Source organism: Hippopotamus amphibius, chromosome 15 (assembly GCF_030028045.1).
Source record: "Hippopotamus amphibius kiboko isolate mHipAmp2 chromosome 15, mHipAmp2.hap2, whole genome shotgun sequence".
NCBI lineage: Eukaryota > Metazoa > Chordata > Mammalia > Artiodactyla > Hippopotamidae > Hippopotamus > Hippopotamus amphibius.
Window position 1 is genome coordinate 14,909,664 of NC_080200.1, and position 17,039 is coordinate 14,926,702.

At 56.2% G+C, this 17,039-nt stretch overlaps 2 protein-coding genes across 2 annotated transcripts; both read left to right on the forward strand.

Moving 5' to 3' along the window:
- The first annotated feature begins 402 nt into the window (after window positions 1–402).
- Window positions 403–7,183, forward strand: TM6SF2 (transmembrane 6 superfamily member 2). Its single transcript, XM_057709831.1, has 10 exons — window positions 403–595; window positions 2,248–2,351; window positions 2,738–2,835; window positions 2,905–3,008; window positions 3,408–3,490; window positions 4,118–4,242; window positions 4,425–4,526; window positions 4,863–4,955; window positions 5,624–5,743; window positions 6,691–7,183. The coding sequence occupies exons 1-10, from the start codon at window positions 501–503 to the stop codon at window positions 6,895–6,897; spliced, it is 1,131 nt and encodes a 376-aa protein (XP_057565814.1). The 5' UTR covers window positions 403–500; the 3' UTR covers window positions 6,898–7,183.
- A 1,017-nt stretch (window positions 7,184–8,200) lies between these two features.
- Window positions 8,201–12,876, forward strand: HAPLN4 (hyaluronan and proteoglycan link protein 4). The gene is made up of 7 exons (XM_057708337.1): window positions 8,201–8,205; window positions 8,342–8,454; window positions 8,815–8,819; window positions 9,421–9,538; window positions 9,841–10,203; window positions 11,756–12,088; window positions 12,485–12,876. The coding sequence occupies exons 1-7, from the start codon at window positions 8,201–8,203 to the stop codon at window positions 12,874–12,876; spliced, it is 1,329 nt and encodes a 442-aa protein (XP_057564320.1).
- Window positions 12,877–17,039: the final 4,163 nt, after the last annotated feature.

Consider the following 17,039-nt stretch of genomic DNA (forward strand, 5'->3'; position numbering starts at 1 on the left):
GTATGAGGTCCCTTTGTCAGTACGCAGAAACAATGCCCACTCGATCTTGGGCTGGAAGGAGGTCTAGGGAACGTGAAGAGTTAAAAAGGGCCCCTTTCAGGGTTGGGGTGGAGGAAAGGACGCCGGTGCCTTAGGGTGAAGAAAGAAGTGCAAAACGATGCCTGGAGAACGAATTCCCTTAGAATGAAGTTGCTGGCCCGGGGCCTCCAGGACGCAGAAGCGGAAGCATCCTGAGGCATCGTGTGCTGGCATTAGTAGAGAGGGAAACCGGCCGGGCGGCGGGGACTGCCACTGGGGACCGCGCAGAGTCCGGCGAGGCTACCAAGGCGGGGGGAGGGGAGGGGCCGCGGCGAGAGGGAGGGGCCTCGGAGCTCGCGGGGCGGTCACAGCGGGGGGCGACCTTTGCGCAAGGCGGGGCCGAGCCGGGCTGGGTCCCTGGCAACTCCGCGCCCAGAGGCACCGCCGCGCAAGAACCGAGCCGGGGTCCCGGCGCCGCCGCTATGGACATCCCGCCGCTGGCGGGCAAGATCGCAGTTCTGTCGCTGGCCGCCCTCCCGCTGTCCTACGCGCTCAACCACGTCTCGGCGCTCTCGTAGTGCGTGCGGGGAGGGGCCGGGGCGGCCTCCTCGGGGGCGGAGGGGCCGGGCTGGGGTGCGGGGGTGCGAAGGGGGCGGGATGGAGGAGGATGAGCGGGCTCCCGCGAGCCCAGAGGCCCCGCACCGCTCCGGCCCGGGAGGAGCGGGGCTGGGTCAGAAGAACCCCCACTTCCAACCGGAGATCCCCTTCCAGCCGTCCTGGAGCTGTGCGGTGGAGCTGGGGCTATCCTGGGAGCTTTGGGCTCTGGGGAGGAGGAACTTTGAGAAGCAGAGCCCCTAACAAGGCAGGGTTTTGGAGGGTTTCTGAGTTTTCCCAGAGATGTGCCCAGCACAGGCTCCAAAGTCGCCAAGGGTCAAAGTATTGCCCCAGATAAGGCCCCAGTAACCCGGCTCTTGCCACACGCACGCTCTGCTGCACCACCCCTACCAGACGGTCCCTCCATCGCCTCTCTCAGGCCTGGGACTTTCTTCTCTTCAGGGCTGGCCCACGCTGTCCCTAGCCCGTTTCCCCCACATGCCTCGACCTCCCCTGTCCCTATCTCCTAACCCTAGGCCTCAACCCTGTGGATCCACCCACTGGGTACCAGGCATCCACAAACCCCTCACACTCCCAAACACAGCACAACCCAAGACATGGGGTAGAGGGAGTCTTAACAGTGGAGTTGGCTTCTTGGTTGCAAATTCCTGGCTCCATCCCCCTAGACCTTGAGTGAACCAGGTCGCCCCTGGGAGCCTCAGTTTCTTCATTGTGTAATGAACATAATCTTAGATCTCATCCCATCGCTACAGTTAATGATTACAAATTGTGTGCCAAGACGGCTGGTGTGGTCTCATCTGATTACTATCATTGTCATTGTTGGTTAGAAGGGGGACAGGGAAGGGGATCCTAGGGTCAGAAGGGTTCAGGAGAAGGTAGGGACCTGGACAGAGTGTGGGGGAGAATGTGTGACCTTGGATAGGTCTCCCACCCTCTCTGGGCCTTGGTTTGCCAGGTGTTGGGGGCTGCCCAGAGACCTGGCCTCTATTATCTCTGCAGCTGGTTGACCTGCCTTATCAGGTTGATGGGAACAGATCAGGGCAGGGAGTGGGGTGGAGTTGATGGAAACATTTGGACTTTACCTGGGAGGAATCAGCAGCTTCAGACAATGAAGTGTACAGAACTGAGCGCTAGAGACCCTCTGGCAGGTGTGGGCACTGGGACTGGCCACGGACGGTCTTGAAGTTGTTGAATGACTGAGCAAACTGTCACACACATCAGCAAGTGACTGGATAAATCATATAGTCAGAAGGGTTGACAGGTGCTCCTTCTGTACCTGGCCCAAGTCAGGCAAGGATCTTTTCTGAGGAGTCGGGGAGGGCTTCCCTGGAGGAGAAGCAATGTAGATGGGCCATGATGGATGAATAGGAGTTTGCCAAGTGAAAAGAAGATTTTTGGAAGGAGTTTCAGGGGGTCGGGGTGGGGGTAGAGGGTTGAAACAGCTGGGGCAAGAGCCTGGTGTTGGGAAAGAGGAGTTTTTCAGGGAATGGCTTTCCTGATGGACAGATGCTTCAGCCTTGTCACCTGGAGCTTCCTGGGGTCTGCTCTTACCCTCACCAGGGTGGGATGGGGCCTCAGTAATGGGCCTCCCTGACTTGGTTTTCCTCTCCACAGCCCCTTGGGGGTGGTGTTGACGAGTGCCCTGATCCTGGGTCTGTTCTTCTTGGCTGTATACAGCTTGTCCCGAAGTGACATCTACTATGACCCACTCTATGCTGGTAAGTTGGTGGGAGGGTCCTGGGGAAGAGAACTGTCTGGGCAAGGGCCTCTTCCATCAGACTGGCAGCCCTTGAAGGGCCTTCATCAGACTGGAGAAATCCCACTGATCGGGGAACCTCAAGGGGGCTCCCCTTTCTGACTTGGGATTCCTGAGTGCAGGGACAGTGCTTTTCCCATCCTCCTGGGGACCCCTAAAGTCCAGGACTGTGACTCCCTATTAGGCAGGGCTGTGAGTCATGTGACTTGTGGGGTGGGGCCTGGGGGCAGGTTTGTGCAGAGGCTTTGCCTGGAAACTGGGTCCCGCGACCTGCAGTCTCTGGCCCCACCCACACCTGGTCTATGCCCCGCCCACACCATACCCATGCCCCGCCTACTCTCCCCACAGTCTTTGCAGTCTTCTCCTTCACCTCGGTGGTGGACCTCCTTATCGCTCTCCAGGAAGATGGCTACATGGGGAGCTTCATGGCATTCTACACCAAGGAGGTATGTAGGGAGCGGTCTGGGATGCCCGCAGCCCTACTGCCAGTCTGAGCCCTGCATCTGCCCCTGCAGGGTGAGCCGTACCTGCGCACAGCACACGGAGTCTTCATCTGCTACTGGGATGGCATTGTTCACTACCTCCTCTACCTGGCCATGGCTGGTGCCATCCGTAAAAGGTGTGTGGGGCGGGCAGGTGGCACCCCTGGGAAGGAGGTTGAGTCCTTAGGTGGGAGGTCCCAGGCCAGGGTGAAGCCAGAAGTATCTGTAGGGGAAATCAGGACGGCTTGCTAGCGCTCTAGACAGGGGTGGCCGGGAAAGGATCCAGGGAATGTCACAGGTGTCAGTGGTGGTCAGTTCTCTTCTCTTATACCACCCTGTGCCTGGGCAACCACTACTGTCCTTGGACAGAGGATATCACTGTTCATTCCCTCATTCAACTCCCTGTTGTCCCTTCTGTCCTGGGTGACACTGAAGGGATCCAGAGCTGGGGAGCCCAGATTGGTCTCTGGAGCCTGTCTGGGGCTCTGAGACTGGGGGACAGGTATCTATAAGTCACCCCTCCATCCCCTGCCCAGGAAGAGGTACCGGAACCTTGGACTCTACTGGCTGGGATCCTTCGTCATGAGCATCCTGGTATTCCTCCCAGGAAACATCCTTGGTAAGGACTTGGCTCTGAGGAATCTGTCTCCCTGGGCTGGGTCACTGCCTTGTGTCTGGAAGCTCCCGCTGGGTCCTCCATACCCTCCCCAATGTCTGCAGAGGGCACACCTGCCCCCCCCCCACCACATGCCTCTCCATCCACAGCCTAAGCCAACAGCCTTTCCCCACCTCTCCCCCATTTTCCTCTTGGAGGAGTGGAAGCATATTTCACTTCCTTCCCAGCTAGCGGTCCCTGACCCCAGGGACTGGGTCCAGAATGCTCTGACACGAGAAGGGAATTTTAAGGTGGATTCAGAGAGCAGAGTGAAAGCTTCTTAGGTAGGTCTTGGGAGGCGGGCCAGAAAAGGCAGCCAGGGATGTGGGGATGGCTGTGCAAGAGGAATATCCAGGGGGAGCAAAGAACAGCTGAAGTGTAGGAACCCTGTCCGGAAGGTAAATTGAGGCAGGCCAGGCTGAGGAGCATGGACATCATCTTATGGTCATTGCGGAGTCATTAGGGATGAGCTAGGATGGCATTTGTGAATCACAACTGCCAGCCAGGGGCTCTGACGTGGCCCAGCTTAAAAGTCCAGCCAGGCCTGGGAGATCCTCGCTGCGTGACACCCTGTCTCTCCTACCGTGGCAGGCAAATACAGCTCAGAGATCAGGCCTGCCTTTTTCCTCACCATCCCGTACTTGCTGATCCCATGCTGGGCTGGCTTGAGGGTCTTCAGGCAGACCCAGGCGCCAAGCTGCTGCACTCCCAACATGGTGAGTCCCTTGCCCCTAGGTAGGCATCATGCCAAATGCCTGAATGTCCCCCATTTGAGTTGCTTCTGGTCAAAGACATTACCTCCTTAGAAAGATCTCCTTGGTGATTAGGGAAGAAGGGATGAGCCTTCATTGAGTGCCTGTTGGGTACCAGACTTCTCATGCTGTTTCTCATGGGGCAGGTGGAGGAGGAACAAAGAAAGGGCCTTCTGCAGCGCCCAGTTGACCTGGCCCTCATCATCTACCTCATCTTTGCTGCATTCTTCACCCTCTTTCGGGGCCTGGTGAGTCTGCACTGGCAGCCTACCTGCCTCCAGCCCCACTCCCCAGTCCATCCCTCCCTCCTTTATCTTCAATATCCAGTGCAAAAAGGCCACTGCTCTCCCATCTGATCATCCAGCGAAGTTCATTGAGTCTAACCTGAGTGGTCCATCACAAAGTCCCATTCCCTGTAGCCTTCTCCCCAGCTCAAGTTCTATGGATTCTCAGCCAGAGGAGAGAACTGAGGCTGGGGCAGGCCAGAGCAAGGGGTGTGGGCTTGAGAGAACCAAGAACCAAGGGTGCAGAAGGCTTCCTGTGAGAGGGATGTTTGAGGCTGTTGGTTTGTCTGTGGCCCCCAGGTGGTGCTTGACTGCCCCATGGATGCCTGCTTTGTCTACATCTATCAGTATGAGCCATACCTGCGGGACCCTGTGGCCTATCCGAAGGTGCAGGTGAGAGGGTAGGTGGGAGGAGAGGGACACAGTCCTACCATGGTTAGGGATCTACTGGACCCCTTTGAAGCAGGTTCCAAAAACACAAGTCAAACTGGCAGAAGCACAAATGGAATTTATTGTCCTACCAAATACGTACAGATATAGTCTTCAGGTATGGCTGGATCCAGGAGCTCAAGGATAGCTCTGTCTCTAGACTTGGTTTTCTTTGTATGTGCTCCGCTTCCAGGTAGTGCCTTTGTGGTATGGCAGAGCTAGCCTTGGGTAGCTCTAGGCTTCTCTTCTCCCTGCTTAGCTGCCACAGAGGAGTGTGAGCCCTTAATTCCTCACTGCTTGAGTATAAGTCTTAGACAGGCTCTGATTGGCCAAGTTTAAATCACATGCTCATAGCTGATTATTATGGCCAGGGGGCTGGGGTGTTCTGATTGGCCAGGCCAGGGTCAGATGCTACTTCTGGAGTAAGGTGGGTGGGCTCAGTGTGTGGCAGTGGGGTGGGGGTGGAAACCCAAGGGAAATAAAGGAGCAGTTTGCACAGGGGTAGGATGTGCAGAGCCCCAGTCTTGGGTGGGGTCTGAGGCTGGCCAGATCCTCTTTGGGGCCACCACCTGAGGAGTATCAGGAGACCCAACTGGGGTAGCTGCTCATTCCATCAGCTGTGTGCCCCCCAGATGCTGGTGAATATGTTCTACGTGCTGCCCTTCTATGGCCTGGCCATCTATGCCCTCATGTTTCCTGGCTGCTCCTGGCTACCTGACTGGACCATGGTGTTTGCTGGAGCCATCGGCCAGGTGAGGTGGGGTGGGCTGGTGCATAGGGATGAAAGTTTCCGCCTGCTCATCAATTGCTTTTGTACTCACCCTAGGCAGGGTGATACTAGGCCCCTGACAGGCTCCACCCCCCAGCTCAGTACCCCAGGATTCCCTAGTGCGGGGGAGAAAGAGCCAGACACAGACACCCCCCACCCCAAGAGGTTAGAACTGAATAGAGGGAGGTACAGAGGCTGAGAAGGATTCCAGAGGAGGCAGATTTCTTAGAAGAAGGGGCATGGGCTTTGATGTATGCATATGAGTTCTTCAGGCAGGGAAGGGCATTCCAGGAATGAGAACAGCATAAGGAAACGCACAGAGGGGGACATGATTTAGAGAGCCATAACATGGGTAAAGGTGGAAGCAAGATAAATTGACAGCTAGATGCGAAGGGCTTTGAACTCTGGGTTTGTGCTGAGAACAGTGGGGAGCCATAGAAGGTGTTGGAGCAGTGGAGGGCCCAGTCAGAGCTGGGGGCACGTTTCTAGGTTTCTGATGGGAAGTGATAAAGGCTGGGCCCTGGCCAGGGCAGTGGGACCAGGAGGACATCGGTTAGATGTATTCTTATTTTATCTATTAGGGGTAGAATTGAGAGGATTTGTATCAAGGCTGCCTGGGGTGGGGAAGACCAGGAGAAGGAGCTGGACTCAGGTCAGAGAGATAGGGTGTGGGGTCCAGCAGACAGAATGAAGATGGTTCTGGTTAGGCAGCTCGGGAGAGGCTCACAGATAGATGGATACGGGTAGACAGGACATGTGGGGACAGGGATATTTAGAGACAGATGGATTGAAGAGGGGAGATAAGTATGTCAGCAGAGCCAGCAAGATAGGGATGGGGACCTTTTTGGGCTCCCCAGGGTGGGATGTTGGCGATGCTGGGACTTGTTCTCTCCCGGTCTGTGACATCCATCCTCCCTTTCTGGCCTCCAGGCACAGTTCTCACACATGGGTGCCTCTATGCACCTGCGCACGCCCTTCACCTACCGTGTGCCTGAGGATGCCTGGGCCACCTTCTTCGTGTGCAACCTACTGTATGCGCTGGTCCCCCACTTGCTGGCCTGCCGCTGCCTGTGGCGCCCTGCCTTCTTCCTACGCCCTCCTCCTGGCCCCCCAGCCCACCACGAGAAGCAGCACTGAAGGGGCTGTGGGACTCCCCAAGACTCTGTTTACATGCCCAGTGAGCCCTGCCCCTGGAAGGGTGGGTTGGGTTTTTTTTAGAGGCAGGAGATGTGTCTCTGGGGTGCCTTCAGTCCTGGCTATGGTGATTTCAGGGTGGGATGGGAGGGGCACAAGGTCCAGGTGTTCCAGCAGAGAGGGCCACAGCCATGCTCAGCTGTCGCCTCACCCGGACTCCACGCTGGCACCCACCCAGAATTTATCCATCATCCCCCCACAGATCCCTTTAGTAAAAGCCCTTTTGATGCATAAAATGTTGCTCTGAGTGTTTCGGGGGGGGCAGGGGCAAGGGACCCTCTTCTCAGAACCCATGAGGGCCCACTCATCACTGCCAGCACCAACCATCAGGAGCTGGAGGCGCTGGACAGCAGAAGTCTATCTCTGGTTGGTGCGCACAGCCTCATCTTCCAGATAGGGAAAACCGAGGCTCGGAGAGGACCAGAGACCCACCTGACATCACAGTCAGGAGAGAAGAGTCCAAAGTCTGAGCTCCACCAATAAATTATTATAACTAACAGTGTGGCACAATTATTAAGCACCTGTCATATACCAAGCCAATGGCTAACCTCACATGCTACATGCTGGATCTCACCCCATATTCCAGATGGGGAAACTGAGCCCGCAGGAGGTGAAGGTCCTGGTCTGAAGTCACAACTGCTGGATGCTGTGCTAGGCATCAAGCCCTGGTCCCTTCAACCACAGAGCCCATAACCCTGCCTCTGCTGTCTGACTGGCTCATACTTGGGGGAAACTGAAGCTGGGGAGGCAGCCAGGAAGTTGGGGAAAGGGCTCATTGTCTCCTGGTTTGATTTTTGACCTTGAGTGAAGGTCCAGGTTCAGGGGTAACTCCTGCGCAGACCACTCTGGGCCAGGGGATTGATCTCCCTGCTAGCTGTCCCTACCAACACTTATTAGGCACCTATTGTATGTCTAGCCATTAGATCTTCACCAAAGACCTGGCACTCCATATCTCAGATGTGGAAACTGAGGCATGCAGTGAGTGGCAGAGTCCCTCTGCAGAGTGTGTGGCTGTTGTATGGCCCCCATCCCACAGAGAGAGCACCCTTTGGCTGCTAGAGCCCAGGACCCTTTGATGGTCACCCAGTGACAGAGGGGAAAACTGAGACCTGCAAGCCAAGCCCTTTTCCCAGGTTACTCAGCCCCTCTGCCCACACAGGGCATCATCAGGTGCCCCCCCTCCTCCATTTTAAAGATAGTTAAACAGGCCCAGAAAGTTTCCTCCACTGGCCCAAGGTCAGCGAGCATGGAGTGGGACCCGGCTCTGAACTCCCTGTTCAGGGTGGTCCTTCCTCCGTCTGTGCCCATCATCACCTCTCCCCAGAGCCACTGCGTCCCCTTTAAGGCTCCCCCCCCACAACCATCCGTCTCCCTCCTCCCCTTGCAGGCAGACGCCGGGATTGCGCCGCCTGCAGGGACCTGCCCAGTTCTTCCTGGGTGTGCGGGGAGCGCAGTCCCGGCGCATAGGGGCCGCTGGGCGAGAGCCGCACCAGCAGGATGGTGAGTGGGGCTAGGGGTTCGCTAGGTCATTCTTTGGGATTCTGTCTCTTTCTGTGTCTCTGAATCTACATCCTTCAGTGTTTCTCTCCTCAGTGCCTCTCTCCCTCTTGTCTCTCCCATCTCTCTGTCTCACCTTCTTGTATCTGTTTCCCTCCCACTCTGTCGCTCTCTGCCTCTCCTTCTCTTATTCTTCTGTCTCTCCCTACTTTTCTCTCCCTCTTTTTTTTTCTAGTCCCTTCTCTCTCTCTCCTTATCCCCGCCCCCCACCTCTCTCTGAGTCTCTCTGTCTCTCTCTACCCCCATGTCTCCCTCTTCTCTGTATCTCTTTCCCTTTTGCTCCCTCTCCTTTCTCTCTTTCAGTCTCTGTCTCTCCGTTTCTATCTCTGTCCCTTTCCATCTTTCCCTCCTCCTGTTTGTGTCTCTTTCCTTCTGTCTCTGCCTCTCCCTGCTTTTCTCTCTGTCTCAGTCTCTCTCCCTGTTCTCGCCCTCTTCCTGTGTCTCTCCCTCTCTCTACCACCCCCCTACCCCCCACCCCCACCTGCACGGGTTTGCTGCAGTCTCCTGGCGCACGGATAACCTTGCCGCTGCCTCTGCTCCAGCTCCTCTGCTCCTCCTCCCTCCTCCCCAGTCCCTGGCTGGGGCGAGTGAGAGAGAGAGAGAGAGGCGGGACTCAGAGTCTCCGGTGTTGGGGTGAGGGGGTCACTTGGGTTGCCCGTGCAGAACTAAGGGAGAGTGAGTCCAGGGGCGTGGGCTTTGCGCAAGGGCAAGGGTTGTGAGGTCCCTAGACAGCAGGGGGTGGGTGGGTGGGGTCTGCTAGCCTTCTCTTCCAGGGAGTCCTCTGGGACCCTGGCTGGGTTGGGGATCTGGGCATGTAAGAAGTCCTCACCGCGGGAAAGGAAGGCCAGGGGGGCTAGTCTTCTGAAAGGCAAAGGCCAGGAGGCTGGACCGAGCGCTCCGTGCCCCCAGGTGTGTGCTCGGGCGGCCCTCGGTCCCGGCGCGCTCTGGGCAGCTGCATGGGGAGTCCTACTGCTCACCGCCGCCGCGGAGGCGCAGCGCGGCCGGAAGAAGGTTGTGCACGTGCTGGGTGAGTCTGGGCAGTGGAAGCGGGTCTTGCCCCCAGAAGCCGTCGCCAAATAGGATCGCCAGAGTGCATGGAGCGGGGAGGAGGGAGGGTGCTAGGCGGTTCTGATGGCCACAGTCCCCGCCCAGCTCCTCCCGCTCTGAGTTCCCGCCCCCTCGCTAGTCCCCTCCGGGACCCCCTTACCCTTCTGATCTCCTGACCCTCACCCAAGTTTTCTTCCCACATCCCCTTACTTGGGTCCCCCTCCCCAGGTTCCCCTGCCCCGCCCCTAGGACCTCTTCTTAACCCTCTTTGGTCGCCCACAGAGGGGGAGTCGGGCTCCGTGGTGGTACAGACAGCGCCGGGACAGGTGGTCAGCCACCGCGGTGGCACCATCGTCTTGCCCTGCCGCTACCACTACGAGGCAGCTGCCCACGGCCACGACAGCGTCCGCCTCAAGTGGACCAAGGTGGTGGACCCGTTGGCCTTTGCCGATGTCTTCGTGGCGCTTGGCCCCCAGCAGCGGGCGTTTGGCAGCTACCGCGGGCGGGCTGAGCTGCAGGGTGATGGGCCCGGGGACGCCTCCCTGGTTCTCCGGAACGTCACGCTCCAGGACTATGGGCGCTATGAGTGCGAGGTCACCAACGAGCTGGAGGATGACACTGGCATGGTCAAGCTGGACCTGGAAGGTGACCAGCCTGTGGGCAGGATGAGGCGCGTTTCTAAGGGAGAAGAGAGGAGGGTATTGCAAAGGACAGAAACCAAACCAAGTTGGCCTGAAGGAATTTAGTGGCTTGGTGGGATAGGATAATGGTTCTGAATTGGGGTGATTTTGCTACCCAGGGATATTGGCAATGCCTAGAAGCAGGTTGTGGTGGTATATAGTGGGTAGAGGCCAGGGATGCTGTGAAACACCCCACAAGACACAGGACGGTCCCCCCACAGCAAAGAATACTCCAGTCCAAAATGTCAAAGTGAAGACCTTGGGAAACCCTGCTGTAGGACCCAGGCATTAACATCATGTCAGGAACCCTTCCTTCAGCTCTGTTTCCTGGGTGGGCTTTCCTTGGGACCAAGTTTCCCCTGATGGAACCGAATAGGAGTGCCAGGCTTCCACCTTCCCAGCTTGGCAATTGATTTCCTAGGAATGCTAGCTAGAGTCCCAGAGTTGTCCCTCATTGGCCCAGCTGAGTCATGTGCCTATCCATGAACCAATCACTGTGCCTGGGAGACGGGATGCTCTGATTGGCTGATCATGGAGCTGGGGGATGGGGTTTCTGTCTGATGAATTCCCTCCCATCTTTGCCTTCTTCACTTCACCTTAGAAGATGCTAGGAGAAATTTCAGAGCCCTCAACTTGCTGAACTTCCCAACAATAGCGAATAACAACAGTAATAGAAGCAGCTCTCCTTTACTGTGTGCCAGGAGCTTGGTTGAAGAGCTCTCTGAATTTTCATTTAATTTTCCTAAAAACCCTGAAATAGACGCTATTACTACCAGATGGGCAAATGGCTCAGAGAGATTTGAGCCTTGATCAGGGCACATGCCAGTAAGAGGCAGAGCCAGGACTTGAACTCCAGTCTGTCAGGCTCCAGCTCTTCTCCCTGGCTCCTGTTTGATACTTCCTGCATCTGCCAAGAGATGCACCTGCATCTGAATCCCCAAGGTCTGCCCTGCAAACACAGACACAGAATGCTAGTGAGCTGAGTTGACTGTGATTCCGATGAGGGACAAGTTATAAGAACTGAAGGTAGGAGGGAAACCAATAGGAATTGTCCTGGATGACGCTGGAGATCAAAGAGGTCTTTGCCTGGGGCCAAACTTTCATGGGCTCCCAATGTGGGGGAGTGAGCTCTGTGGGCTCAAGATTTGACCAGAAGCAAGAATGCTGGAAGAATGTCAGAAGCAGGTAGAACTGACTGGAGGAGGGTTGTGGAAGCTGGGTTTTGGCAGATAAACAGTAGGACAGGTGGAAAGGTGGAAAGAACAGGAACAAAGGTCTCCAGTGGTGTCAAGGAGATGGACATGATTAAGTATGTCAAGGGGGAGGGTCAAGTGAATCCCAAGCTTAAGGCAAAGAGAGTCTATGAGGGGTGTGAGCTGGGGAAAGCCATGGTCAGGTCTGAGGCCATAGTGAGGGATGGACTGAAAGGTCTAGGTTGAAGAGTCACATGGCACCGCAGATGTCAGGTAGGTGGGTGTGAGTTGGGGGGTCCGAGCTGACCCTCGTGTATCTCTCAGGCGTAGTCTTCCCTTACCATCCGCGTGGAGGCCGCTACAAGCTGACCTTCATGGAGGCGCAACGCGCGTGCGCTGAGCAGGACGGCATCTTGGCGTCGGCTGAGCAGCTGCACGCGGCCTGGCGCGATGGCCTGGACTGGTGCAACGCGGGCTGGCTGCGCGACGGCTCGGTGCAGTACCCGGTGAGCCAGCCCCGGGAGCCCTGTGGCGGCCTGGACGGGGCCGGGAGCGCCGGGGCTGGCGGTGGAGCCTCGGGGGGTGTGCGCAACTACGGCTACCGCCATAACGCCGAGGAACGCTACGATGCCTTCTGCTTCACATCAAACCTCCCGGGTGCGTTGGCCCCACCTCTGGGAGAAAGGTCCTGCCCACCGCTGGCCCGGGCCCCGCCCCGCCCATGAGACCCCACCCCCAGACAGGCCTCTCCGGCGTGCCCCCCTCCGTCCCCGACTCTTTCCCGCTCAGCCCAGGTCTCTCTCCTCGTCCTTCCTCTCCACATCCGCCCTCGGGGGTCCGGACCAGGAGATCCCTTCCGTAGTACTGCCAAGGCGCGGCAGTCAAACATCGCCTGGCAGCAACACTGCTCTAGATGAGCCTGTGGCCCCGGGGTGCAGGGTATTTCTGAGCCCTGAGGCTGAGGTCCTGGGCTGCAGGCGGGAGGGTGTCCTGAATCCTGAGGAAGCCTGGTCCCAAGAGCGGCCCTAACCATTCCTCCCCACCCCACTGCAGGGCGCGTGTTCTTCCTGAAGCCGCTGCGGCCCGTGCCCTTCGCGGGAGCAGCGCGCGCGTGCGCGGCGCGCGGCGCGGCCGTGGCCAAGGTGGGGCAGCTGTTCGCCGCGTGGAAACTGCAGCTGCTAGACCGCTGCACCGCAGGCTGGCTGGCGGACGGGAGCGCACGCTACCCCATCGTGAACCCGCGCGCGCGCTGCGGCGGCCGCCGGCCGGGTGTGCGCAGCCTCGGCTTTCCCGACGCCACGCGCCGCCTCTTCGGCGTCTACTGCTACCGCGCACCCGGCGCACCCGACCCAGCACCTGGGGGCTGGGGCTGGGGCTGGGCGGGAGGCGGCGGGTGGGCCGGAGGCGCGCGAGACCCCGCCGCCTGGACCCCGCTGCGCGTCTAGGCCCAGGCCGTGGACCGCTGGGGCGCTTGGCGGCTGGCTGAGCGCCCTGCGACTGCTTGGAGACGGACCACACCCCTGGAGAGTGGCCATGCACCCTGCGGTGCCCTGCAAGCTGCCCAGACTTCCTGCGGTCCTTAAACCCTGGCCACACCCTCTGAGGTCCCCAGAGACTGACCAGTCCAGGGAACCAAGTGCCCTGGAGATCGACCAAGCCCCACCTCTCCTGGACAGTGGATTTCCTCTCCTCTCCCAGCTTTCTCCAGGAGATGGGGCACACAGTCTGAGAACCCCTGGAGACCAGCAGACCCTGAGGTCTCCTGAACACTGCACGTCTCCCGAGGTCTTCTGGAACTACCGCCGTGGTCGCCTGGAGGCTGGACCCCCAGGACTATCTGGAAACTGGCCACACGTCCTGTGCATCTCCCTGGAGACTGAAGACAGGTCGCCTAAGGTCACTTGGACACTGAACCCTCCTCCCCATCACCTGTAGAGAAACCAGACACCTCAGAGTTCGTCAGATGACCATGCCCCCTGGTCACATGAAGACTGTGGACTCCTGTCCTCTCCCCTAGGGTGACCTGGAGATTGGTTACTCCCATTCTCCCCGCTTCTTCCACAAGTCCCCCAAAGTTTCCAGAGTAACAGGCCATGCCCCCAGGTCACTACGGAGAACAGCCCCACCCCTGCAGTTTCAGGGAAGACCACCCTTGTCTGTCACCGTTGATGGATTGACAGCCCAGCTGGCTCGCATGGCTGGTGGCCGTGGCCCATCCCTGAGGTATCTCTCTGAGGGGGCAAATCCGCCTTCACCTGATGGCCCCTTTCCTGGTTGTCACCTAAGATACCATCTCCCAGACCCAGGGACCCATAAAATCTATGTCACTTGCTATGGAAACAAGCTGCCCCACTTCCCATTGTTACCAAGGCGACCAGCCCAGCTTCTACCTGTCACCTAGAGTCACACAGACCTTCCTTCATCAGTCACACCCATGGAGTTACTGCCTCCCACCTCCAGCTGTAACCATGGATACCACGCATTTCCCATCTCACCTGTCTTCATCCCAGAGACCTACAACTTCACTCCCACTGTCCTCACCCTGACCAACAGCCATGGAGACCACCCTCGCTAACTGTCCTGAGAGTGACCCAACATTCGGTCTCCAGCTCTCACCATGGAAACAGGCTGCGCCTTCCCATGGGGTGCCCCAGCTCCTTGCCACCCTCCAAGCTCCACCCCCAAGCGGCTTGGACCCCCGGCAGCTGTTGCCATGGAGACCAAACCAGTATCTGAGGTAACAGAACACCTGTCCCCCTAGGCTTTCCCCTGTCAGTAGGGCTTGCCCCTCCAAACTGTCACCATAGAGACTGTCAACGTCATCCCCATAACAACCGACTTCCCAGTTCTCAGGAACTTCTTACCATGGGCCTGAACTGTGCCCCATAGAGCTTAATGGCTGCCCCTTCACCAGATGGGCCCAGCTCCAGGCAGCATCCCAGACCCAGGTGGACTTCTGGAGCTGCTGGGTATGCTCCTTTTGCACGCTCACTATATCCTAGACAACAGCTGTGCGCAAAACACCCTTGCAACACCCAGGTGAGCAAACTGAGGCTCTGGCGTGCCCTTACCCTTTGAGTTGCACAAGCACTAGGCTCCCCCTTTCCTCTCTGAGACCACATCCGCATTCTCACTGAGCTCCTCTCTCCTTTTCTAATCTGCCCTCCCCCCCCCCCCATTTTCCTTCTTACATATCCAGGAGAGATGCAATTGTCTTTAAACCTCAGAATCCACTCTGAGCTCCAGGTTCTAAGGGGCAATTCATGCTAAGAAGTCAGGACCCAGTCAAACTCCCTGGTGTTAATAGCTAGCTCAGGAAGACTGTCCATGAACAAGGCCATCCCATTTGTTGGAGACCCCGGTTTCAAGATCTTGCCTGGAGTAGCACTGGGGTCCCTCCTGGAGCCCTCCTTATTGTTACATCCATCTACAGGAAACCCATCTGTGGGTTTTGGAACCAGGTGTGTCTGGGTTCGAATCCTGCCTCTGGGACCAAGTGACAAAACGTCTGATCCTGTTTCCTCCTCTGTACCAGGGCTGTTCTAAGGTCCCAGAGTGCAAAGTGTGCAGCAGGGGCTCAATAAACCTTTTTTTTTTTTTTTTTTGATGAATGAGAAAATGAGGCAGCTGGTGGTGGGTAGTTACTTCAAAAATGCACTTTGGTGGGCGAAATGTCTTCCAGCTGAGGGTGCTTGGTGATGATTCGGTTGGGAAGCACCTCATTCCTCAGGACCATTCCCTCTCCCGTCTCTCTCTCCTCTCCCTTCCTCCCATCGTGCCCTCACTCTCTCCCTTGAGCCACCTCCCATAGGTCTGGCCCATCTCAGCCCTGTCCTAACTGGGTCACTAATCAGTCCAGCGGTTCCTCTCAGTCCCCTGGGAATGGAGTGTGTGAAACTGGAAGTTGAGTTCCTGCATCACAAAGGCAGAAATTTTCCTTGGGGTGGGGGTGGAGTTGGGAGTAGGGGAAGTGTGGGCTGAGGAGTACTGAAGGTTTCTGGGATACAAAGAAAGGGACAAGAGAAAAAAAGTGTAAATGTCTGATATGGTTGTAGAAGTAGGATGGTCAGTTTAACTGCTCATACTTCAATATCAGAGGGGACAGAGCTCCTAGAGATTCCAACCACTCATCTGAAGCCAGGGTCCAGCCCCTTGCTTAGGCTGCCTTGGGCTCCAGCTGGGCCTTAGCTTCCTTGAATAGGGGAATGATAAAGGGCATTTTTCTGGAGATGAGTGCATGAGATTTCTGTCATCCCCTCTGTGCCCTGCTGACGTCTTTTCTCCTTTCTGTGGGTTCCAGCATCCTGGTTTTTCCTCGGGTGTGTAAGTTTCCCTCCTCTCATTCTGTGAGTCAGAGGGGCTGACTCCACTGGACAATGAGTGCTGTAGCTCATCTTCCTGGGCAACCCTAATTGGTCCAGGGGTGGACATGGACCCGGGCAGACCAGTGAGACACAGTCCCTGGGACTTTGATGGACCAATAGGACCAAGGGAACCCTCTTTCTGCTGGGTCTCTGAACTGCTGGAGTGGAGGTCTTGAGGGTCCACCTGGAGGAGACCTAACGATGGCAACCCAGGTAGAGCACCTCCTGAAGCTACATATTCAGAAAAACATCTCACTCCTGTCTTCCTGAACTCAGTGCACTTCTCAGAGACATCTAAATTTTCTTACATGTCCTTCGGAAGATGTTTTATATTCATTCAAGCAAACATGCATATGTCATTTTCACCCCGCTTCTACACAAATGAAAATATGCAACATATAGTTTTTATGTTGTAAAACTTCACATAATATGAAACTCACCATTGTAAACATTTTAAAGTCTTCCGTTTAGTGGCATTTAGTATACTCACAGTGTTGTTCAACCATCACCTCTATCATTTTCATCACCCTAAAGAAAATCCCCATACTCGGAACTTCCCTGGTGGTCCAGTGGTAAAGAATCTGCCTTCCAATGCAAGGGATGCAGGTTCGATCCCCGGTTAGAGAACTAAGAACCCACATGCCACAGGGCAACTAAGGCCATGCGCCACAACTACTGAGCTCGCACCCCTCAACGGGTAAGCCCGCGTGCTACAAACTACAGAGCCCACATGCTCTGGAGCCTATGCGCCACAACTAGAGAAGAAAAAACCTGTGCACCACAACTAGAGAGACGTCTGGCCCTGCAACGAAGAGCCCGTGCACCGCAATGAAAGATCCCGCATGTCTCAACCAAGATCCCACATGTCGCAACTAAGACCCAACAGAGCCAAAAAAAATAAAAATAAAAATAAATAAATAAATAAAATATATACGGGGATATGTGTATAAAAACAGATGATTGAACTTGATGTCCCCCCCAAAAAAAAGAATATAAATAAATAAATAAATAAAATATTAAAAAAAAGAGAAAATCCCATACTCATTAAGTAATCACTGTCCATTCTTCCCTCCTCCCTAAATGCCCTGACAACTGTTAATCTACATCCCATCTCTATGGATTTGCCTAGCCTTGACATTTTATATAAGTGGAACGCTACAATATGTGTCCTTTTGTGTCTAGCTTCATTGTCAGTATAATATTTATGGCTAAATAATATTCATATGTATATCTATATATCACAT